We start from the raw sequence: 26039 nt of genomic DNA, 5'->3' as shown, positions 1-26039 counted from the left end.
TCTGAACATTGCACTTCGAGAATACTAGCACAAGCAGACAGTCAACATTGTTTTACAAGTGCAAAACTCTATTTGACAAATTTACTTCAGCTTTCTGAGGACTAACTGGTAGAATAGATAAACAGGAACAAGGGATGTGGTGACACTTGGATTTCAAAAAGAATTCAATAAAATGTCACAAAATTAATGCACAAGAAATGGGCTCATGTAATTGAGGTTATATAGCAGTATGGATACAAAGTTGGTTAAAACAAAGTAAGCAGAGAATAGGGATAAGGGGGCATTTTGAAGTTGGAAATCTGTAACTAGTGGAGTGCCACAAGGATGTCACAAGTATTTATACTCTATATTCATGACTTAGGTGAATGGACAAAATAATACACCAAAATTTGCTTGCAATGCAAAGTTAAGAGGTCTGCAAGCTCTGAAGAGAGCACAAAGACACTACAATGAGAAACAGACAGGGTAAGTGAGCTTGCTCAAATATGGCAGATGGATTATGAAGTGGAAAAAAATCAGAGGTTATTACTTTGTAGCAGAGTAGACAAGTACATTTTTAAAGAGGTTTCGAACTTGTAAATGTTCATGTTCAAAGAGATGTGAATATACAAAGGAGCACAGTCTGTATCTGCAGGTACAATAGGAAAGCAAAAAGCATGTTTGCTACTATTATGTGGGGAGATGAGGATTATGTGACAGAAGAGTAAGAAAGTCTTGCTCCAAGCGAATAGGGCTTTGTTGAAATCATACCTGGAGAAACTAGTTTTGGTCTTCACAAAGGGCTTGTTTCGATGTTGTATGACTCTATATGCAAGGAAGGATATATATGCATTGGAGCTGGTACAGTGAAGATTCATCGGTTTGGTCCGTGATGAGAGGCTGTTCTATGATAAAGTCAGTATGCTAGGCCTTTAGTCCCTGGAGTTAGGAAGAATGAGAAGTGATCTCATTGAAACATTTAAGATTATGAAATGTTTCGATAGCGTATCCTTATCTACCCTATTTCTACTGACTGGAGAATCTAGAACACAGGAGCACAGCTTCAAGATAAGGAGCCGATCATTTTGGACTGAGATGAGGAGAAAATTCTTCAAAGAGTTGTGAACCTTTGGAATTCTATAGCTGAAAGGGTTGTGAATGTTCCGCTATTGAATAATTTAAGACGGAGATGAACAGATTTTTTTCCTCTTGCTGAATCAAAGGAGGGGGGAAACAGGCAAGAAAATGGAGTTAAGACTAATCGATCAACCACCACAACTGTATTAAATAGTTTAGTGGGTTCAACAGCACATATACATAGTCTATTTCATCACAGAATCCCTACAGTTTGGAAACAGGCCCTTCGGCCCAACACGTTCACACTGACCCTCAAAGCATCCCACCCACCCACCCCTATAATCCATCTAATCTACACATCCCTGAACACTATGGGGTAATTTAGCATGGCCAATCCATCTAGCCTGCACATCTTTGGACTGTGGGAGGAAACCGGAGCACCCGGAGGGAGAATGTGCAAACTCCACACAGACAGTCGCCCGAAGGTAGAATCGAACCCAGATCCCAGGCCCCGTGAGGCAGCAGTGCTGCCCCGATTTCTTGTGTTGTTATGTCCTTATAAATACCAATTTAATTTTTCAGTGCTCCCAGATTGATGTCTTTATATTTTAAACACTATGGTGAATATTTCTTTACTTCCCACTTTAATTACAGTATTAGCATTTACAGCAACCAAAGTTCTATTTTCTGCACTGTCATCCTAACTGAAGCAACTCCTGGATTTGCTCAGAATATATATCATATTAATGATAATTGTATTTATTGAGAACTATTTTTACTTATAATGAGATTTAACTTGAATGTTATTTTCATAAATCTAAACAATCTATAAATAGGTCATGTAAATACAGTATAGAAGAGACGTTCTGATACATTAATTCAATAAAGGAAGATATACCTACCTGTAGATCGGTAATAGAAACTCTATGAGATTCCACTGTTGGACGGCGAGGCAACCGAGGAGAAGAATGTGGTGATGTAATTGGAGAATACGGCAAAGAAGGATATATATAACGTCCATTAATGGCTGAACCGCTGCCAGGTGACTGAGTTAAATTGGACTTTTCTTGGAGAGATAGTTTCCGATTGGACATACTTAGTTTTATTCTAGGTTGCCGAATATCTTCAGATTGAGCTCTCTCTAATCGTCCCAAAGCCTTATCACATGGTGATTTGTCCAATTCATTATTCTCTTGCATAGGTTCATCTTCAAGTATTCCTTCGCCATTTTGTCCTTGTTCACTGCTTGTGGTACTCTGGTCGTACTCGGTCACAATGATAAAAGACTCCATGCCTAAGTCAATAGTTAGGGATGACAGACTACAACTAACATCTGACTGCTCTTTGTTGTTACCACGTTGCTCATTTCTGCTTGCAGGCCTCTCGGCAGCAGATCTGCTTGAGACACATGATGACATGGTGCTTCACCTTGCTTTATCCACATGGATAGGTCATATGACCTCGAGGTTCCTATAGAAAAAATGTAACATTTAAACCAGTTAAAAAAACATTTTATTTAAATGAACATTCAGATGAATTATCCGATGAGAACATTAAACCATGACTAAAGATTTAAACATTCAGTTGCTATAAATTTAGATGATATAGTAATCAACAAAATAGATTTGTAATCTGCACAGTGTTAAGTATTTACCATCTCTATTATATACCATAAATGCTTTGTAAGCCTTCAATAAGCAACCTTCATAGAAATACAGAAAATAGCAGTAGGCGGCCATTTGGCCCTTCAAACCCACTCTGCCCTTCAATCTGATCATCCAACTCAGTACCCTGTTCATGCTTTCTCCCATATCCTTTGATCCCTTCTGCCCTAGGAACTATATCCAACTTATTTTTGAAAACATTCAATGCATTGGCCTCAACTTTCTGCCGTAGAGAATTCCACAGGTTCACTACTCAGTCCTAAGTGGCCTATCTCATATCCTTAGGCTGTGACCCCTGGTTCTGGACCACCTGGTCAGTGGGAACATGCTTCCTGCGTTTCACCCTGTCTCGTCCTGTTAGAACTTTATATGTTTATAAAAGATCCCTCCTGCATTCTTCTAAACTCCAGTGAATATAGTTCTAACCGATCCAGTCTCTCTTCACACGTCAGTCCAGCCATCCCAGGAATCAGTCGTATAAACCTTAACTGCACTCCCTCCATCCTTCCTCAGATAAGGAAGCTAAAATTCCACATAATACTTCAGGTGCAGTTTCAACAAGACCCTGTACAATTGCAACAAGACATCCCTGGCACTACACTTGAAATCTCTTGCTACGAAGGCAACCTACCTTCTTGCCTTCCTCACCGTCTGCTGTACCTGTATATTTACATTCGGTGACTGGCGTACAAGGACCCAGGTCTCATTGCATCCCCCTTTTCACAATCCGTTGCCATTCAGAAAGTTATTGGCCTTCCTATTTTGACTACCAAAGCGGACAACCTCATGTGTCCACTTGTGAAAAGTGATGTTGTCGGTGAGGAAGCAGAATTTGAGATGATTCCTCATGTACATGGTCAACAATGAGCTGCACCTCATCACAATGCTTACATGAGATGAACAATGTCAATTTTAAAATTTGCATCCTTGTTTTTAAATTTCCTCACCCCAAAATACAGTCCTCAGGCATCTCTCCAATATCCCAATTTTGATTGGAACAGAAACAAAGTAGCTGGAAGAGCTCAGCAGGTCTGGCAGCATCTGAGAGGAAAAAAGACACAGGTAATGTTTCGGGTCCAGGGACCCTTCCTCAGGGTGGGAAGGGTCACTGGACCCGAAACGTTACCTCTGTTTTCTTCATCACAGATGCTGCCAGACCTGCTGAGCTTTTCCAGCTACTTTGTTTTTGTTCCGATTTACAGCATCCGCAGTTCTTTCGGTCCCAGTTTTGATTGCTTGACCAAAAACAATCGTGTACTTGCTGCCAAGCTCCTATGGTCTAGATTTTCCTCCTTAACCTCCTCTGTCACAGCAAAAAGATAACCTTGTAGGAGTTTATACAAGTTTGCCTCCATTTGTGTGTATCTCTCTCTCTCTCCTCCTTTAGGATGCCCTTAAACCACGCAATTAATCATCTGCCTAGCATTTTCTCATGTGGACTGGTGTCAAATTTTATATGATAATGCTCCTGTGAAGTGCATTGAAACATTTTACTACATTAGAAAAAGATGCTATATGTAACGAAAGGTGTTACTGTTCAATGAAGTAATTACCCCTATCTTAAATTGTGATATAAAATTTCTGCTATTTAAACTGAGCCAAAATCCAAGAGGACAGAGTCCAAAATTCAGTTTTACGTAAGTTGTTATACAAGTTAAAAAAATTAAAGAATTATCTGAACACTTGACTCGCCAATGCAAAGTAGAAAACCTGCACCAGGACGTAATCTTTAATCCATTCTCGATGGCACATTAAATCTAACTGCCATTAAGTTAACCATTCATTTTTGAAAATTGCAATAAGAGCATATTAAAGGAAATGATTGGAAAAAATTGATGAGCACATTTTTAGAAATGCAGAAACTCTTAATTTAAAATTTTAAAGAACTTGAAATAAAATATTGATATATTTTGTGATATAGTTTAATCTTTCTAGTCTCAATTTCCATAACTTTATGTTTCAAAATTCTCAATCATGTACTAAAGCCAGAGAATAAATCACCACACATGGTGCCATCAGAAGGGTGGGGAGTGGGAAAGCAGAGGTGTGGTAGCAGCGCGAAACTAGATCAAATCATTCAGCATTGATGCTTCTAGCCGTCATGCTGATGTCTGGTGAAGATGGGTATAGGCTGTCTGTTTTGTCTCCAACAATCACATACCCTGATAACTCAACGTCTGTTTAGAATGATTAGGAATAAGGTGCTGGGGATACCTGACATTCTTGAAAGTATCCCAGCACAACAACCTTTGCTTATGTAGGATCTCGGATGAAGTAAAACAATCCAAGATGCTTCACAGCAGCATTATCAAATAAAACTTGACACCAAACCACATAAGGCAATGGGTAAAATTAGCAAACGCTTAGTAAAAGATGTATGGTCAAAGATGTTTCTTTCATGGGCTGTCTTAAAGGAATAAAGAGAGGTAGCAATGCAGAGGAGTTTAAGAAAGGAGTTCTAAAGCTTAAGGCCTCAAAAGCTCAAGGCACTTGCCAATAATGGAGTAATTAAAAAAAAAAAAAGGGATGCACAGATCGTCAGAGGTTTTAGGACGTTACAGTGATATGCAAATACCAGGTCAAATAGCAATTTGAAAAGTAGGATGAGAATTCTGAAGTTGAATTTTACATGACCAAGAATGAATTTAGACCAGCAAGATGGGAGATGACAAATGAGTGATAAGACTTAGCGCAAGATACTGGAGTTAGGAAAATTGGAAGCTTGTGAAAAGTGCATTAGAATAATCAAGTCTCAAGGTAATGTAGTACTGTAGCAGCCAACATCTTCAGTACAAGAAAAGTTAAATAAATTGCATGCCTTAAGGACGTAACTTCTCCCTCTCTCCAATTTTCTCTCTTCTTTTGCAGATGGTATCAAGCACTTATTACTTGCATGGTGGACAATGGAGAACCTGTGGATGTGGTGTATCTGTATTTCCAGAAGGCATTTGACAAGGCGCCACACCAAAGGCTGCTACATAAGATAAAGTTGCACGGTATTACAGTTAATGTATTGGCATGGATAGAGGATTGGTTGACTGGTAGAAAGCAAAGAGTAGGGGTAAATGGGTGTTTTTCTGGTTGGCGGTCAGTGGCTAGCGGTGTGCCTCAGGGATCACCGTTGGGACCGCAATTGTTTAGAATTTACATAGATGATTTGGAGTTGGGGACTACGTGTGGTGTGTCAAAATGTGCAGATGACACTAAGATGAGTGGTAGAGCAAAGTGTGCAGAAGACACAAAGTCTGCAGAGGGATATAAATAGTCTAAGTGAGTGGGCAAAGGTCTGGCAGATGGAGTACAATGTTGATAAGTTTGAGGTCATCCATGTTGGTAGGAATAACAGCAAAATGGACTATGTTTTAAATGGTAAAAAATTGCAGCACGCTGCTGTGCAGAGGGACTTGGAAATCGCTAAAAGTAGGATTGCAGGTAATTAAAAAGGCAAATGGAATTTTGTCTGCCATTGCTAGAGGGATGGAGTTTAAAAACAGGGAGGCTATGCTGCAGCTATATAGAGTCCTGGTGAGGCCACACCTGGAGTACTGTGTGCAGTTTAGGTCTCCTTACTTGAGAAGAGATATACTAGCACTGGAGGGGGTGCAGAGGAGATTCACTTGGTTCATTCCAGAGTTGAGAGGGTTGGATTATGAGGTGAGACTGAGTAGACTGGGATTATACTCATTGGAATTCAAAAGAACGAGGAGAGAGATCTTATAGAAACATACAAGATTATGAAGGGAATAGATAAGATGGAGGCAGGGAGGTTGTTTCTGCTAGCAGGTGAAACTAGGACTAGAGGGCATCGCCTCAAAATAAAGGGAAGCAGATGTAGGACTGAGGTCAGGAGGAACTTCTTCACTGAAAGGGTTGTGAATCTGTGGAATTCCCTGCCCAGTGAAGCGGTTGAAGCTACCTCACTGAATGTTTTTAAGGCAAGGCTAGATAAATTTTTGAACAGTAAAGGAATTAAGGGTTATGGTGAGTGGGCGGGTAAGTGGAGCTGAGTCTCAAAAAGATCAGCCGTGATCTTATTAAATGACGGGGCAGGCTCGAAGGGCCAGATGGCCTACTCCTGCTCCTAGTTCTTATGTTCTTATGAGGAATAAACTGTATGAGTCACAAAATGAATGCTACAGGTCATCAACCATAAGAACTTTACGATCATGAATTTGAATACAACTTGGAAGTCAACTGATAAAGTAGCCAGAAACATTTTTGAATAATTTGCAAGCTAAAACTAAGTTCGGGGACGTTAACTAAAGAGAAAAAGAACTGTGAATGCAGATAGTTGCAAAAAAGAAACTAATTACAGCCAGGTGAACAAGGAGCTTTAGTATGGGAACAAGAGTGATCCTTCAGAGGTTTGGGTGTCTGTAAGGTAACTGTTGTGGTAAGAGAGTATAATCTTTCTTTCATAAATTGCCTGAAAAAAAAAAGTGTTGGAGTTTTTGTGTCCTTCTTCAGCAATACTCAAGTTCCGTAATACAGAATGACTATTTATGATTTCTGTAATGAGGCCATTTCAGATAGCTCTTGTATAGTACGACAGTTTGTGTTTTTTCTTTTGTGGAGTAAACGTTTTTTCGTTTTTTTTTTTTTTTACTAAAAGTAGATTCGCAGCTTCTTAGGAATATGTTCAGTGACTGACCTCTATGGTAAAGAAAAAGAAAATAAACTTAACGGCTCAACAAGTCAGGTCTCATTCTGGGGAAATATTTTCTAATCAATTTGTTCTTGAGCAGGTGGGACTTGAACTTCGGTCTTCTGGCTCAGAGACAATGACACTACTACTCTGCCATCAAAAGCCCAGTTCTCACTCTGGGATTGGACTTGCCCATATTACGATCAGCTGGGATCATATAACATTGACCAATTGCTTAAAATAGACCACAATGAGTTGCTGTGTCATCTTATCAAACCCAATGCATTACTTGAGTAAAAATTACTGATGTTTTATCTGAAGGCTCCACAAAGACATCTTCAAAGCCTAGTTTGAAGGGACGGAAAATTCGAGTGACAATAAGATTTAAGTATCTCAGATGGATTTATCAAATGACTTTAAAAGTACAATGGTCAGAAATATTTAGGGGATTACTTAATTGTGGTTATAAACAGGCATAAACAGTTAGAGGAAAAACAATATACTGTATATAGGGTTATATCAAGACCTTATAAAATTGGAGTGTAGGTATGCCATCTGGCCCTTCTAATCTTTTTTGCCTTTCAGGAAAATAAGTCATGATTTTCCACACTACCTCTACCTTCCTATACTAGATCAAATCCCTCATTTATAACAGTTTCTCCTTGTCCCTTTCATCTCAGGCAACAATTTATTCCAGAAAGAGTTATTGCTGATTCTTTCAATCCATGAAGTTACTAAAGTTCTGAAGTTTACATTGCCAGAAGACAAAGGAGAGCCAGTGGATGCGATTTATTTGGATTTCCAGTAGTCCCTTAATAAGGTGCAGCAAAAGAGGTTGTTAAATAAGACAACAGCTCATGGTTTTAGGGGCATGGAGAGAGGATTAGCTGACGGGCGGAAGGCAGAGTGTGGAGATAAAGGGGTCTTTTTCAGGATGGCAGCTGGTGAACTACTGGAGTTACGCAGGGATCGGTGTTGGGATCACAGTTATTCACATCATACAGTAATGATCTGAATGAAGAAACTGAGGCATTGTTGCTAAGTCTGCAGATGACAATGACAGGTGGACAGACAGGTAGTGTTGAGGAAACAGGGAAGTTGCAGAAGGACTTGGACAGGTTAGAGGGATGGGCAAAGAAATGGCAGATGGAATACAATGTGGGAATGTGAAAGGTTATACACTTTGGGTGGAAGAATAGAGGTGTAGACCATTTTTTTCTTATTTGCCATCTTAACTGCTACATTCAGCTGGCAATGTTAGCATTCATTAAGTGGGCTAGAATGCAAGAGCAGGGATATGCTGCTGAGGCTGTATAAGGCTCTGGTCAGAGCCCATTTGGAATATAATGGGTAGTTTTTGGCCCTGTATCTAAGGAAAGATGTGCTGGCGTCTGAAAAGTCCCCAGGAGGTTTACAAGAATAAAGGGCTTGTCAAATGATGAGTGTTTGAGAACTCTGGGTTTGTACTCAATGGAGTTTAGAAAGACCTGAATAGTGTGGACATGGAGAAGATGTTTCCATTAGTAGGAGAGAATGAGGCCATGACTTTGGGTCCTAAAGTGAAGGGACAACCATTTAGAACTGAGATAAGGAAGACTTTCTTCAGCCAGAAGGTGGTGAATGTGTGGGACTCATTGCTCAGAAGGCTAATCAAGTGCCTTTAAGACAGAGTAAAGGGATCAAGGGCTACAGGGAGAAGGCTGCATTCTGTTCTATTACCCTGACGTACTTATGTTAAGGTACAATTTGTGTGGATGGCACACAAAACAATACTTTTCACTGTATCTCAGTTCACGTGACAATAATAAACCTAAATCAAATCAAGAGGCTGGAGAATGGGGTTGAGAAACGCATCAGCCATGACTGAATGGCAGAGCAGACATGATGGGCCAAAAAGCCTAATTCCGCTCCTATATCTTAAGGTCTTATGACAGATCCCTGGTTCACTGTGTTACTGCTTCACTCTGGCAACCTTGACAATTTTATTTCCTTGATGATTTGCCATTGCCTTCCAGGTCCCCAGCGTACTGAGCTGGAAGAAATCACTGCAGATGCTGGAATCTACACTAAAAACAAAAAAACAAAAATGCTGGGAATCACAGTAGATCAGGCAGCATCTATGGAGAGAAAGCAAGCTAATGTTTCAAGTCTAGATTATTCTTCAGAGTTCTGGTGAAGAGTCATCTGAACGAGATGTTAGCTTGCGTTCTCTCTCCACAGATGCTGCCCGACCTGCTGTGATCCCAGCATTTTTTGTTTTCACTATCTGAACTTGCATGGGGATCCGACTCACTGTTGATGTTGTTCTGAATCACATGCTAACTATACAGCCAACTAAGCTAACTGTTCCCTCAATTCACATACAAACATGTGTTCTGATTACCAACATTCCCCAGCCTATCACCTTTGCTATTTTTCCTAGTGTGGATACCTCATACTTTCCAAATTATATTCCATTTTCCATATTCTTATTTACTCAATTAACTTGTTTATATCCTTTTGCAGCCTCTTTGCATATGCATCATGTTGCATTCTCACTTAATTTTGTTCCATTAGCAAAGTCGGATCCAATACATTTGGTCCCCTCATTCAAATCATTCTAAAAACCCAGTCCAAACATTATCTTTCAAGTTACATATTTTTAAATAACAATGATGTCTATTCCTACTGTTGTTTTCTGTTAATTGATGCTCAATTCATATAAATATACAAATGAATGCACAAAATAGGAACAGAGGTAGACCATGTAGACCATTGAGCCTGCTCCACCATTCTGCAAGATCCTGACTGAACTGCTTGCATTTCAAATTCCACATTCCCATCTACCTCTGATAACTTTGGATTTTCTTGCCTTACAAGAAAATATCTATCTCTGCCTCAAAAATGTTCAAAAACACTGGTCCCACTGCCTTGTCAGGCAGACAATTAGATTATTAATTATGTGCTGTAACTACACAATAACCTTGTGACTCTCGTCCTTGAACAGCTAGATCCCTCTGCACCTCAAAATTCTGCAGCTGTTCTCTATTAATGTAATTTAGTTATTCCTGCCAAAGGAATAACTTCACATTTTCCCACATTATACTTCACCTGCCAGACTTCTGCCCACTCAATCAATATATCTAATGCCATCTGAAAAATCCTTAGGCCCTCTTTCCAACATATTTTCTTACCTCTGTGGATATTATCTTTGATTTTAGCTACCATGTCTTCCCTCCCCTCAATTGGGTTATTGATTTTTTTTTTTTTACAATTTACATCAAAGCCCCAGCACAGGTTCCTGTGGGCCTTCACTTATCATAACTTGCCAAAGACTTATTTATTCATACTTTATATTTTTGTCAGCCTGCAAAACACGTATCAATGCTAATAAATTACCCCCAGCATTTATTTTCCTCAATAACCTGATGTGGCACATAACAAATAGGAGGAGTAGGCTCTCTGACCCATTGAGCTTGCTTCATCATTCAATAAGATCATGGCTTATCTTTTCGTGGACTCAGCTCCATTTACTCATCTACTCACCATAACCCTTAATTCCCTTACTGTTCAAAAATCTGTCTTTGCCTCAAATACTTCACTGGGCAGGGAATTTCAGATTCACAAGCCTTTGGGTGAAGAAGTTTCTCTTCAACTCATTTTGAAATATGCTCCCTTTTATTTTGAGGCTCTGCCCCCTAGTTCGAGTGTCACCTGCTAGTGGAAACATTCTCTTTGTTTCTATTTTATCTATTCCCTTCTTAATTTTATATGTTTCTATAAGACTCCCCCCTCATTCTTCTAAATTCCAATGAGAACAGTCCTAGTCTACTCGATATCTCTTCATAAGGCAACCCTCAACTCTGGAATCAACTTAGCAGACCACCTCCGCACCCCTCCAGTGCAAGTACATCCTTTTCCACATAAGGAGACCAAAATTGTACAGAGTACTCCAAGTGTAGCCTCACTAGCACCCTACACAGCTGCAGCATTAACTCCCTATTTTAAACTCCATCCTTCTAGCAATAAAGGACAATATTCCATTTGCCATCTTAATTACCTGCTGCATCTGCAAACCAACTTTTTGTGCTTCATGCACAAGCACTGATATCAGTGCTGAGCAAGTTGTTGCAGGGAATTTGGAAGGACAGGATTTACATGTATTCGGAAAGGCAAGGACTGAACAGGGGTAGGCAACATGGCTTTGTGCATGGGAAATAGTGTATCACTAACTTGATTAAGTTTTTTGAAGAAGTGACGAAGAAAAATGATGAAGGCTGAGTGGAGGACATTGTCTATATGGACTTCACTAAGGCATTCGACAAGGTTTCACACAGTAGACTTGTTAACAAGGTTAGATCACATGGAATACAGACAGAACTAACCATTTGGATACAAAACTGGCTTGAAGGTAGGAGACAGAGGGTGGTGCAGAAGAGTTTTTGGACTGGAGGCCTGTGACCTGCGGTCTGCGGTGTGGTACAAGGATCGGTGCTGGGCCCCCCTGCTTTTTGTCACATATATATATTCATATCCAAATCATTTATAATGTGTGGTTAGTAAGTTTGCAGATGACACCAAAATTTGTGGTGTAGTGGACAGTGAAGGAGGTTACCTCAGGGTACAACAGGACCTTGATCAGGTGCGCTGTTGGACTGAGAAGTGACAGGGGCAGTTTAACCTGGATAAATGTGAAGTGCTAGATTTTGGTAGGGCAAATCAGGGCAGGACTTAGGGGGTGGCGAGGTGGCTCAGTGGTTAGCACTGCTGCCTCACAGCACCAGGGACCCGGGTTCAATTCCACCCTCAAAGCGACTGTGTGTGGAGTTTGCACATTGTCCCCGTGTTTGCATGGGTTTCCTCCGGGTGCTCCAGTTTCCTCCCACAGTCCAAAGATGTGCAGGCTAGGTGGACTGACCATGCTAAATTGCCCGTAGTGTTCAGGGATGTGTAGATTAGGTGGGGTAAAGGGTGATGAGTCTGGATGGGATGCTCTGAGGGTCAGTGTGGACTTATTGGGCCGAAGGGCCTGTCTCCAAACTGTAGGGATTCTATGATGAAGTAAGGTCCTGGAGAGTGTTGCTGAATAAAAAGAGACCTTGGAGTGCAGGTTCATAGTTCCTTGAAAATGGAGTCGCAGGTAGACAGGATAGTGAAGGCGACGTTCGGTACGCTTGCCTTTATTGGTCAGTTCATTGAGTATAGGAGTTAGGAGGTCACGTTGTGACTGTACAGGACATTGTTTTCCAAAAGTGGTGTAACCAGTCTTCAATTCTGGGTCCCCCTTTTATAGGAAAAATGTTGTTAAACTTGAAAGGGTTTAGAAAAGATTTACAAGAATGCTGCCAGGGTTGCAGGGTGTGAGCTATAGAGAGGAGCTGGGGCTATTTGCCCTGGACCGTTGAAGGCTGAGGGGTGACCTTATAGAAGTTTATAAAATGAGGGGCATGAAATAGGGTGAAGAGTCAAGGTCTTTCCCCCATGGTCAAGGAATCCAAAACTACAAGACACCGGTCTAAGGTGAGAGGAGAAAGATTTAAAAGGGACATAAGGGGCAACATTTTCACGCAGAGGGTGGTGCATGTATGGAATGAACTGCTGGTGGAAGTGGTGAAGGCTGGTACAATTACAACATTTAAAAAAAGGTATCTGGATGGGTAAGTGAATAGGAAGGGTTCAGAGGAAAATGGGCCAGATGCTGGCAAATGGGACTGGATTAATTTAGTATATCTGTTTGGCATGGAAGAGTTGGACCCAAGGGTCTGTTTCCATGCTGTACATCTCTTTAACTCTATGACACCCAGGACCCTCTGCACACCAGCATGCTGCAATTTTTTACCATTTAAACAATAGTCCATTTTGCTGTTATTCCTACCAAAATGGATGACCTCACATTTACCAACATCGTACTCCATCTATCCGATCCTTGCCCACTCACTTAACTTATTTATATCCCTCTGCAGACTTTCCATGTCCTCTGTACATTTTGCTCTACCACTCATCTTAGTGTCATCTGCAAAATTTGACACACTACACTTGGTGCCTAACTCTAAATCATCTATGTAAATTGTGAACAATTGTAGACCCAACACTGATCCCTGAGGCATACCACTAGCCACTGATTGTCACCAAATAAACATTTATCCTTAATCTTTGTTTTCTGTTAGTTAAACAATCTTCTATCCATGCTAATACATGTACCTTTATTTTACATAGCTGCCTTTTGTACAGCACCTTGTCAAATGCCTTCTGGAAACCCAGATTCAGCACATCCACCAGTTCCCCATTGTCCAGTGTGCTCATAATTAGCTGAACATGCCATGCATTTCATGAACCCGTGCTGCATATGCCCAATGGAACAATTTCTATCCTAATGTTTTGCTATTTCTTCCTTGATTATAGTTTCAAGCATTTTCCCCACTATAGAAGTTAAGCTAACTGGCTTATAGTTACTTGCCTTTTGTCTACCTCCTTTTTTAAACAGTAGCATCATTTTTGCCGTTTTCCACTCTGCCAGAATCGCCCCAGAGTTCAGCGAATTTTGGTAAATTACAAGCGCATTTGCTACTTCCCCTGCCACCTCTTTTAGTTCCTGGGATGCATTCAATCAGGGCCAGGAGACTTGTCTACCTTTAGCCCCATTAACTTGCCCAACACTACCTCTTTAGTGATAATGATCGTATCCAGGTATTCTCCTGCCATAGCCTCCTTGTCATCAATTATTGGCATGTTAATTGGGTCTTCCACTGTGAAGACCGACACAAATACCTGTTCAACTGTTTACTCATTTCCCATTATTAAACCCGACTTCTTGTCCTCCAAAGGACCACTGCTTACCTTAGCCACTCTATATATTTGTAGAAATTTCTGCTGTTTTTATATTCTGAGTTAGTTTACTCTCATAATCCATCTTACCTTTATAGCTTTTCTTGTGGATCTATGTTGACCTTTAAAGATTTCCCAATTCTCTAGTTTCCTACTAATCTTTGCCACTTTGTTACCATTACCTCAATTTCACGTTCTATAAGCAACAGAAGCTAGTATATTACAAGCATACCGTTCACTAAGGTACACTATTTGTTACTAAATTAAGAAAGAAGTGGAGATTTATCCAGAGGAACCAACAAAAAACCCACGTTTCTAACATTCTTCTGAAATACCTTCCCATTATAGTTCTCCATAAAGGAGATGTCAGGTACAAATTAGAGCCCTAAAAACTTTTAGATTATACACAGCCATAATGTGTTACAGTCTCCCCTTTTAAAAAAAAGTTCAAATCAGCACTGTGATTAACGCAATACTGATAATGTATCAACCAAGACAAAACTTGCTTTTGCCTATTTCTTATTAATAAAAAGGTAGAATTTATCATTTCAAATATGCATCCTGTGCACCAATTAACTAAATTAGCAACTTATTAATATTACGTGAAACAAAATGACAATTTTTAAATTGCCAACCCATGCAACAGTTTGTAGTGATTGGTGCACCTGGACACAATAATCCCTTTGTTCGCATATAGCTGCTGGTGTCTCATCGTTAAGGAAACATTCTAATTGGACTATCTTGGATCCAAAAAATGAATAACTTCACATTTCCACACCCCGAACTCCATCTACTATGATTCTATCAACTTCACACGTCTAAATGTCTCTAATTTGCTGCTTCAGTCTACCTGACTTAATGTGTATCTGCATTGCATTTTTCTAATTCTCCATCCGAGTCATTCATACTATTTGGCAAAAAGCTGGAATCCCAAAGATTCCTGAAGATCAGGAATCACCATATTTTGCCAATCCAAGGCTATTTCTCTTTACACTCGCTTTCAGTTTGCTGCTTCCAAAACAACTACTAATCCAAAGTTACCAGCAACTTGAACTCTCATTTTTGTTAAATTCTGTGGGACCTTATCAAGTGCCACATGCCTATCTATACTGACGCTCCCCTATGTACCATGCTTGTAGTCACAAATCAACACTGACTCACATCAACCATCTCATTTCTTCTCAGAAGCTATGTTCATTTTTTGAAAAATGTCTTTATTTTAGAATCAAATAACCCAAAGATTAAACATTATTTCTAGTAACTCCTGGGTTGCCAGGGCTTCAATATCCCAATGTAAGGACCAAAAAAACTGGCACTATATTGTAACCGTATCAAAAGGTATTGTATAAATATGGTGTTATCATAACATGCTACTGATTTTACTGGCAAACTGAAAGATACAGATCATGGACCTTCAATGATTGATAAACTACAACTCCCAGGTTCTTAGCCTGCTTCGCAGTTTTAAACTAGTAAGCCTGAACAATATACATGCACGTAATTACTATGTACCAATTTTATTTTCCTGCATTCAATCTGTCATCTATTTCTCCATAATCCTAACCCCACAAACATTTGTGCCATTGGCAAAAGAGTTGTACTTTTCTCTTTATCAAAAACACTAATGAAGAAAGCGAAAACAAAACAAACAGTCTCAATATGGATCAGTGCTGGGCTCTACTAGTGACAAGACACCATATAAGATTGCAACCCTCAATAAATACCCTCTATCTACTCAAATACAAGCAATTTTCAATTCACCTTAAAGTGCGATTGTTAATTCTGCAGGAAGCAACTTGGCTTAATAGACTTCACTGCAGTACCTTGTCAATTTTTTTTTGACAATCAAGATACACAACATAGAACTATGAGACCTTTCAAAATTTAGACAAGCATTTAGACTGGACTTGCATTTCCAGAAACCAGTTGTCAGACAGCTGAATCACTCTGATCATAACAGTGCTAATTTCCAGCCCCAAGAGATTAGGCTGACAACAAACTAACTAGCCTATAATTCCAAGCTCTAACTTACTCAACTGAAGGGATCCCATAAATCCTTGGTGTCTACTAACTGTTCAATAGGAGAATTAACAGCTGACATAATTTTAATTACACATACGCTAATATAATTGTATCAGCACTATAATTTACCTCAGCTCCTAATCAGTTTGCTGTCTCTTACTTTATTCTGTGTTAACAGTAACAGCGAACGTGTAAAATGGTTAGCCCCAAAAAAAATAGGTTTGCAAACCCAATATTCTACTTAATGTCATCGCTGCTACATAATATTAGAATTCTTGTTTAATAATACCTCAGTTTAATTTCACGGATTTTCCTAATGTACTCCATACTGGGTGAAGAACACTAGATAACATCATGCGTACACTAATTCTATCTTCAGTCAACCTTGAACACATGAGAAATAATGTAAGCAGCTGTCTTCCTGAGATGAATTTATGCACACTAATAAAAAGACTCTGAAGAAAGTTCAAATGAGTATGGCAAAGTTTTACTTTGTTAATAAAAGCAGAGTTTTACAATGTAAAAAGGTAGAAAATGACAGGTACTCTCACAGAAAAATAAGAACATTTGCTTACAAAGGGAAAAAAGTACAAAATTGTCAAAAATAGCAAGACAGAATTCATAACTTTTATGGTAGACTAACAGTGCAAAGAAGTTTAAACATTTAAGGCAAAACAGACCAGTTAAAGGTGGAATTCATTTGAGGGCGATAATAGATTAAATTTCTTTACATTACCATCACAATCGACTGCAGTTATATTGAACAAGTAAATGCTTGTTGAGCCTTATTGGAATAGATTGATGGAAAAGCTACACAGAAATTCACGAACCATAAGTGCACACAAAATTCCCCCAGAGTTAGTAAGCGAGAATTGATCATAGATGCAAATCAAGAGAAATAAATGATGGAATAAGTTATTAATTAAGCAAACCACTCTGAATTGTGGTCCGTAATTGTTATGCCAGAAAATGAGCCGATAACCATTTTATAGCAGCGCTCATTCAGGCAACAGATCAGATTTGCAATTCATGGAACATTTCCCATTCATTCCACTTACAGGTGTCCAAATATTTTGAGCTTCTGACTAGCAGTTTATTGCATTCAGAGCTCCTTTTCAGAAATTATCAACTGAACGTTTAAATTGTTAAAAACTATTACAAGCTGTTCAACGATGGAGAGATAAACCTGGAAGCTACAGATCAATCAGCCTAAGACTGGGGTGAGAAACTTTAGATAATAATCTGGAATCAAATGAAAGATATGGATTAATAAGTTATAGTCAGCATGTACTTTGTAAAGTACAATCATGCTTGGCATTACTTGAGATATTTAACAAAGTTATGGAAAGGGCTGGTGCAAGTTGTATAGTTGATGTCATGCGGACAGACTTGAGAAAGTATCTCATGAATGTTGTTAACAAAATTAAAGTCCATGGATTAAAAAGGGGAAATGGTACCCTTGATATGAAATTAACTAAGAGACAGAAAACAGGAATAGTGCTAAATAGCTGTTTTTCATAGTGGAGCAAAGTATACATTGAGTATCGCAGAAACAAAAAAGATACATTGTCAAAGCTTTGTGCCTGGCACTCATCAGGCCAATTCACAAGAACACCAATTCAAGAGCAAAATTAACATCTGTTCAGTTTGAGACCAGAATGCTGATTGCATCAAAGAGTCCACTTGCATGCATCTCTACCAATTAAGTATGATTGTCAGCAGGTTGACTCTTGGCATTGTCCTCACAAATTAACCCAAAAAATGGCTGTCACCTATTTTGACGAGTTGAAACAGGCACGGGCTGTGTTCTGTTCTTTATGTCAGTAAAGAATACAGCCTTGTAGATAAATATATAGTTTCTAGTGCCTGTACACACAAGTGCACCATGCTGTGAGCCTGACTGATAAAAATACATTCTGTCCATCATGCGAATGAGTAAGGTGGTATACGATTGTCAGTGCTGGTATGATGCTACATAGTTTGCAAACGTTGGTAGATTAGATTAAACTACATATCTCTTTACCGTTCGCACCCAGCAAGTTACTGGCTGTTTGCATTATGCGGCCTGTGCTTGCAAAACTCACAATGTCCAACATTAGACATAATTCTGCTATTGGACAACATTAACTGAATAATCATAAAAGTGTGCAAAAATGACAACAAGGTCTAGAAAGCTTTCAATTCCGATTGTGATGGGCCTTTTATTTCTACCATCACCACCAGTTGTTTTAGTTTCAAGGACAGGATTCTTGGTGTCCAGTCTGATATTGTTAGCAGTGACTGGAAGGGTGTCCAGAAAATTTAAAATCAGAACGGACGCTTCTAGTGGCGGTACAGTGGTCGTGTATCCATTGGGAGACGGCTCAAGGCACCCACATTTGCCACTTGGCCTCCCAGATGGTGTTCCAACTTGTAATTGTATGCACTCAGTAAGAGCCCACCACTGAATTCAACCTGAAGCTATGGGCATCACAGCCCTCTTTAAATAGCCTGAGCAGGGGTTTGTGGTTCATTACGATTATAAATTTACGTTTGAAAAGGTACAGGTGGAACTTTCTTTCAAAGGTGACCGCCAAAACCTTCCTTTTCTATCTGGACGTATTTCGCTCGGCATCAGCCAAAGTCCAGGAAGAATATGCCATCAGGTTTTTCTCTCCGCTGGTGCGCGAACACTAGCCCAATACCATATGGGGAGGCATAGCATGTCAGCAACACATCTCACTTGGGATCATATTGTGCCAACACCTTAAATGATGATAGCTGCTTCTTCACTTCCCTAAAGGGTACATCTTGGTTATGAGGCCATTTCCAAGGCTGAACCTTTTTCAATCACAAATGCTAGGGTTCCAGGATGGAGGCTAGGTAACATATGAATTTATGTTATAATTCACCAACCCAAGAAGAAAAGACCTAAGCTCCGGTATAGACGTGGGAGCTGGGATCACCCTCACTTCATCTTCCGACATGTGTAACCCAGTCTTCGTGTCTCTGGAGCTAGGTGGTCACTTAGGATGCCCTTCTTCTTCCCTTCTAAGGCATACATCCACCTCAGAGAAACGTTTCAGCGCTGTATCCAAGCTCTCTAAATGCTCGTTATTGGTGTTCCCCATTATTAGCATGTCATCCACATAAATATTGGTCTCAGGTAGACCTTGTAAAATGCTCTCCATCGTCCACTAGAAAATGGCACAGGGGCTGATGACACACTAAAAGGAAGTCTTGTTTATTGGTACACACTCTTATGGGTATTGATTATAGCATATTTCTGGGAATCCTCATCTAATTGCAACTGTAGGTATGCATGACTCACGACCAGCTTTGTGAAGGACAGACCCCCGGCAATGTTTTGCGTACAAGTCATCTATAGGAGGGATTGGGTATTTATCCAACTGTTTGTTTGATATCCCTACAAAGGCGAACTAACCCAATTGGCTTCACAGTATGACCGGTACTGTCCATTCCACAAACTGTATCAGTTTGATAATTCCTTCACTTTCCAGCCTCTACTTTTGCATGCAAGGCAGAAGGCACTGGGCAGGCCTTGCAGAATCGTGGAGTTATTTCTTGATCAACATGTAAGGTGGCCTTGGCTCCTTTGATACTCCCTGGGCCTTCCTGAAAAGCTTCTGGGTATTTAATCAGGACTTCGCTCAGGCAGGCAGTGTTTAGTTGAAAAATGTCAAGCAGATCAAGTTGAATCTTTCTCAACCAATTTTGGGGCATCAAACTTGCGCCTGAGCCTTTTACTACTGCTTTAGAAACTGAACCAGCTGCTTCTCATAAGAGACCAGAACCAAAGTTGCACCCTTAATCTTAGGGGTTTCCTGGTATAGATTCTCAGCCTGACCAAAGTCTTAAGCGGATTTAAGGATTGGAGTCCATAATGAATTTGGTTAAAGATTGGTTCCACAATCGCTGACACAACCACCCCAGTATCAAACTCCATTAGAACGAGGTGACCATCTAACTAGACATTTATTTTGATTAGTTCTGATTTGGAAGTTGCTAAGTAATTTAACTGTTCCAAACCAGCTGTAGGTGGATTTTCCCAGGGTGTGCACTCTCCTGCACATCGGCCAATGAGCTCTCTTAATTCAGGCCCAGTGGGACTGTCTTGATATTTCGAGTCTGCATGCTGGCAGCAACTATACAATGGCCTGCTGACCCCATCCTTGAGAAACTTCTGTTTTGCAGAGGCTTGGCTGTGTTTTGGGGTTTTGCTGTGGGCTGATCTAAAGTCCTCTTCAGGATATGAGCTGAGTGAGACTATGCAATTGCCTTCATTCAAGTAGTGCTCCCCAAGCTCAGGTGGCCTGGCAAGGGTGTTCACTTCTGTCAGTAAACCCTGTCACTCATAAGTTCCACATGCCACATTATCTCATGTCAAAGCCAGTTGTAGTGCCTGTTTGAAGTCCAGTTGGGGGGCTTCAGCTAGTAGCCGTTTTTGCACAGTCACATCATTAATCCCACATACCAAGTGGTCTCACATAAGATTACACCAAAATCATGCTTCTGCTAGCTGCCTTAACCTCATCAAAAATCCTGATACAGATGCCCGTTGTTCTTGAACTGGTGAGTAAAACCGATAGCATCTCAGAATTAGAGGCATCTTGGGATTGTAATATTCCTTAGATAAATCCATGAACTCTTGAAAGTTTTAAGTATCTGGTGCCTCAGGGAAAGTTAGGCTCCTATTAACCAAAAAAGCTGCAGGTCCACAGGCAGTCAGGAGAACTTCTCATTGCTTTTGATCCACCCCAATGTCATTTGCCTAGAAAAAATAAACACATTCTTTCCACATATTGGGCTCAGTCTTTGACAGCAGGATCGAACAAATCAAGCTTCCCAAATAGCTGCAGGATGCCAGAAATGCTTACCTCAAGTCAAAGATGACTGCTATGCACAAATTTCTTCAAGGGCGTGTTTTTCTCTTGTCGCCACGGAAATAACTCCAAGAAGGCTAGTATCCCATTAGCAAGTCACCCTTTATTTGCACGTAAATATTACATGACACTGACCCAGCTAGCTTAGAGCTGGCTCGAGTGAACAGAACCTCTGACACTCCTGTTTGTATCTGTCAGTCAGGACTCTCTGATTAGACCAGATTAACAGCCCCACTTAGGAAACTCATAGGTTCCACCTGGCTGATCTCTTTCCAATAATTAAAGGCAAGTTGAGGTTAGAAGGCTGTTAAAAAAGCATACAGCATCTTGGCTTAATAAACAGAACGGGAGATTGCAAAACAAGGAAGTTATACTAAACATATATGAATCATGAGTTAGATACCAGCTGGATTATTATGTCCACTTTAGAAACAATGTCAAGGCCTCAGACGGATCGCAGAGGAAATTTGTAGAATGGCACCCAGGATGCAAGGCTTCAGTTACATGGAAAGACTAAAGAAGCTGGAGTTGTCCTCCTTTAAGCAGAGAAATTTTAGGGTGATCTAATAGAGGCATTCATAAATCACAGAGTTTTGATGAATAAAGGGGAAACCATTTCTAGCGGCAACAAGGTAACGCGTTTTACAACTAAACAGTGTTGTGAGGAAACCGTTCTTACACTGTGATTTACAATGTAGAATGTGTTGCTCAAAAGGGTGATGGAAGCAGATTCAATAATTGCTTTCACAAGGGTATCAAATACTTCAATTTGAAACATCTGCAAGTTGTGGGAGAAAGCAAGCACTTCCAAGCCTATATAGGCACAGGCTGAATGACATCTACCCATGCTATATCTTTTTGTGATTCTATAATCAAACATAATATCATACACTTGTTTAATGATGCACATAAGCATATCTGTTCAAGTAATTACATGTTTTTAAACATCGTTTATGATAACATGTTGCACTCAAGTGAATCCCTGAATGGTCATAATTATCATACACTGTTCATCATGACCTCAGCTGCCACAGGAGTCAGATTTGGATTTCTGCAAAAACTCTAAATTGTTAAAAAAAAAAGGCAATGTCTTAAGTGGAAGTGATGTGGTGAGAATTTCTCTGAACTAATTGAATAAGTTAAAGATAAACCATATTGTAACAAACCTGAACAGCATAGATAGATAGCAATTTGACTCAAAAGCAGAGAAATTAAAAAAGGAGTTCAAATTTTACAAATTGCATAGGTGTAAGTAATTTTCCAATAACTGTTACACTACCACAGTACTATGGATTCTACCCTGTTTACACAGTAGGGAATTCATTAAATATGTATCCGGGACTTACAAATTTTAGTAATTCTTAAAAAGACAAACATTAAAGCTATCAATGGCTACTAACGTGCAGGCCCTGCAATACACGTAGCTATTAGCTATTATCATGCATATCTGAATACTGAAGCAGCTATATACATGTGTATTTTCAGCCTTTTCTTGATTGGTATAAACTATATGGCATAGATGTAATATTTTCTGATAATATTAGAACTTTAATGTCAATATGGGAAAATTACTAAATCACTGTAAAAAGCCATGCAGACACGGGGAGAATGTGTGGAATTTGCACATTCTCCCCGTGTCTGCGTGGGATTCCTCCAGTGCTCTGGCTTCCTCCCACAGTCCAAATGTGCGTAGGTTAGGTGAATTGGCCATACTAAAGTTACCCATAGTGTCCAGGGATGTGCAGGCTAGGTGGATTAGCCATGGGAAATGCAGGGTTTCAGGGACATGGTAGGAGGGTGGTCTGGGTGGGATGACCTTCAGAGGGTCGATGTGGACTTGGTGGATTGAATGGCCTTTCACACTGTAGGGATTCTATGATCCACCACCAGGGCACCAAGTCTGAAGAACATAACATCTATAAAATGCACTACACCAACTTATCAAGACTTCTTTTTCAGTATTTCCCAAACCTTTGCTCTCCATCACCCACACAGAGAAGGGCAGCGAGGACATCAGAGCTCTACCACCCTCCAAGATTCTTCCCAAATCACACACCATCCTGATTTGGAAATTTATCACTGTTCTTTCAATGCCACCTGTTCAAAATTCATCAAGTTTCCACCCACTAGTACCATATAAGTATCATAGAACATAGGGCCTGTATTGTGCTGTACAGTTCTTCAGCCCATGATGTTGTGCTGAAATTTTACCCTAAACCTAAGGTCTACCTAACCTCTATCCCTACCTTATACCATCATCCATATGCCTATCTAATAGCCACTTAAATGCCCCTAATGAGGCCGACTCCACTATCCTCTCCGGCAATGCATTCCACGTCCCTACCACTCTCTGAGTAACGAACCTACCTTTGACGTCTACCCTATATCTACCTCCACTCACTTTAAAACTATGCCCCCTCGTAATAGCTACCTCCACCCTAGGAAAAAGTCTCTGGCTATCCACTCTATCTATACCTCTGATCATTTTGTACACCTCTATTAAGTCACTGCTCATACTTCGTCGTTCTAAAGAGAAAAGCCCTAGCTCTCTCAACCTTTCCTCATAAGACCTTCCCTCCATTCCAGGTAACATCCTGGTAAATCTCCTCTGCACCTTTTCCAATGCTTCCACATCTTTCCTGTTGTGGCCGAACCAGGGTTTTGTATTGCTGGAGCATAACTTCACGGCTCTTGAACTCAATCCCTCTATTAATGAAAGCTAACACACCATTCTTAACAACTCTATCCACCTGGGTGGCAGCTTTCAGGGAACTGTGGACATGAACCTCAAGATCCCTCTGCTCCTCCACACTGCCAAGAATCTTTCCGTTAACCCTGTATTCGGCTTTCAAATTTGTCCTTCCAAAATGAATCACCTCATACTTTTCAGGGCTAAACTCCATCTGCCACTTCTCAGCCCAGCTCTGCATCCTATCAATGTATCTTTGTAACCGAGAACAGCCCTCCGCACTATCCACAACTCGAACCACCTCGTATGGTCCGCAAACTTACTGATCCACCCTTCCACTGCTAAATCCAAATCATTTACAAAAATCACTAGAAGAGGACCCAGATCCTTGTAACTGAGCACCATGTTGAATGTTTTCCGTCCACTACCACCCTTTGTCTTCTAAGAGTCAGCCAATTCTGAATCCAATCTGCCACATTTCCCCTATCCCATGCCTCCTTACTTTCTGCATGAACTTACCATGGGGAACCTTATCAATTGCCTTACTTAAATCCATGTATACCACATCCACGTGTTTGGTCACCTCTTCAAAGAATTCAATAAGGTTTGTGAGGCATGATTTACCCCTCACAAATCCATGCTGACTATCACGAATCAAACTGTGCCTATCCAAGTGATCATAAATCCTACATCTCAGAGCCCTTTCCAATAATTTGCCCACCACTGACGCAAGACTAACTGGCCAGTAATTTCCGGGGTTATCCCTATTCCCTTTTTTGAACAAGGGAATGACGTTTGCCACTCTCCAATCTTCCAGCACTATACCCGTGGACAGTGAGGATGAAATAAAATCATCGCCAAAGGCCCTGAGCACGTTTAGGTGCATGGGTCAAAACGAGGGTCTTAGCCACTGACTCACGGACATTTAGAAATAGGCACTAAATCAGGTCACATGTGAATACATAAAAAAGACTGCTTAGCTAATAGTGTCAGCAGACTGAGGGGGGGGAAATCGAACTATGTAAGGAAGCACCTCCATTCTAACAAACACTAGCTGGTATTGGTATGTATGGAGGGAATGTTGGCGAACAAACAGCTTTGACAAGTACTGCGTTCTCAGAGGTAACGTGGACGCTCGATGTCGATAGAATAAAAGCGAATAGCAAAATGTCAGTTGAAAGGAGTTATGCAAATTATTGATGAAGATCACGTTTCTCTCCACCCTGACATTTTAACGATTAAACCATTAAGACTTTCACCAAAATATGTAATCCCTAAAAATGTACACACCCACACAAATTCCAAATTCAAGCATTCTACTTCCACACCTCCCCCAGTCCACATGCTGACATCGGGCATAACAAAAATTAGCTTTGGATTTGACAGCCAGAATAAACGGGAGGCCAGGATGATCTGACAAAAATAAAAAAAAAACCGAAAGAACCGCGGATGCTGTAAATCACAAGCAAAAACAAAATTGCTGGAAAAACTCAGCAGGTCTGGCAGCAACTGTGCAGAGAAATGAGTCAACATTTCAGGTCTAGTGACCCTTCCTCAGAATATCAGTTCTGATGTTCTCTGATTTCTCTGCGCAGATGCTACCAGACCTGCTGAGCTTTTCCAGCAATTTCTGACTTTTTCAGATCTGACAAAAACCGCAGGGATTGCGGCTGGTAAGCTTTTTGCATGTGTGCTGTTCCCGGCATAACACTCTGCAAGAAACCAGAGCGAAAAACTATCCCAGGCCTAACGCAGGTTGGCCCTGATAAATAACACGCCCCACTTTCACACTTATGTTGCGATACAAATATCAAAATTAAAGTAGAACCACCACCATCAGTAAACGCCCACTCGCATTTCCTACACCTACATCTCCAATTCCAACAATAACAAGGCTGCTTGAAGATACTGTTGGATTCCACCAAACTGAGGAGAAGCTGTTCCAAAACTGCATCAAGTCTCTGTTCATGCCAAATGTTATTGCATTTGACAATAATTCCATATTTCGATTGAGGAGTGGGTATGTGGGAGATAGAGGGCGGCAGCTTCACCGTTACAAGAAAGGAGAGACCACCCCAAATTTAACAATGACGGCACTAAAACCAGCAATGAGACAAGTACCTTCATGACAGTCGCTCGGTTCCACGTCGTGAAACTACAGCTACACAGCCAGCCTCTCGGTGCCACAAGCTCAAGTCCTCGATCACAGTCCGAAAAACCGTCAGCCGCTCTCGCGCCACCGCCGCGGCTGCGCACAACCGACACCCGAAAAGGGG

The 26039-nt window shown here is 40.5% G+C and overlaps 1 protein-coding gene across 1 annotated transcript in view; it reads right to left on the bottom strand.

Moving 5' to 3' along the window:
* The window catches only part of LOC109913953 (calcium/calmodulin-dependent protein kinase kinase 2), a 101187-nt gene extending 75148 nt beyond the window's left edge, over positions 1-26039 (bottom strand). The window contains exons 1-2 of the mRNA XM_020513519.2: positions 25885-26039; positions 1959-2526 (exon numbers count right to left, since the gene is read on the bottom strand). Coding sequence (XP_020369108.2) covers positions 1959-2474 — 516 coding nt within the window. The 5' untranslated portion in view covers positions 2475-2526; positions 25885-26039. The remainder of the gene's footprint in view (positions 1-1958; positions 2527-25884) is intronic.

The sequence above is a fragment of the Rhincodon typus genome, chromosome 24 (assembly GCF_021869965.1).
Source record: "Rhincodon typus isolate 14 chromosome 24, sRhiTyp1.1, whole genome shotgun sequence".
In the NCBI taxonomy this organism is placed as follows: Eukaryota; Metazoa; Chordata; class Chondrichthyes; order Orectolobiformes; family Rhincodontidae; genus Rhincodon; species Rhincodon typus.
Note: the sequence above shows the minus strand (reverse complement) of the source record. Positions and strands in the feature narration are given on the sequence as shown.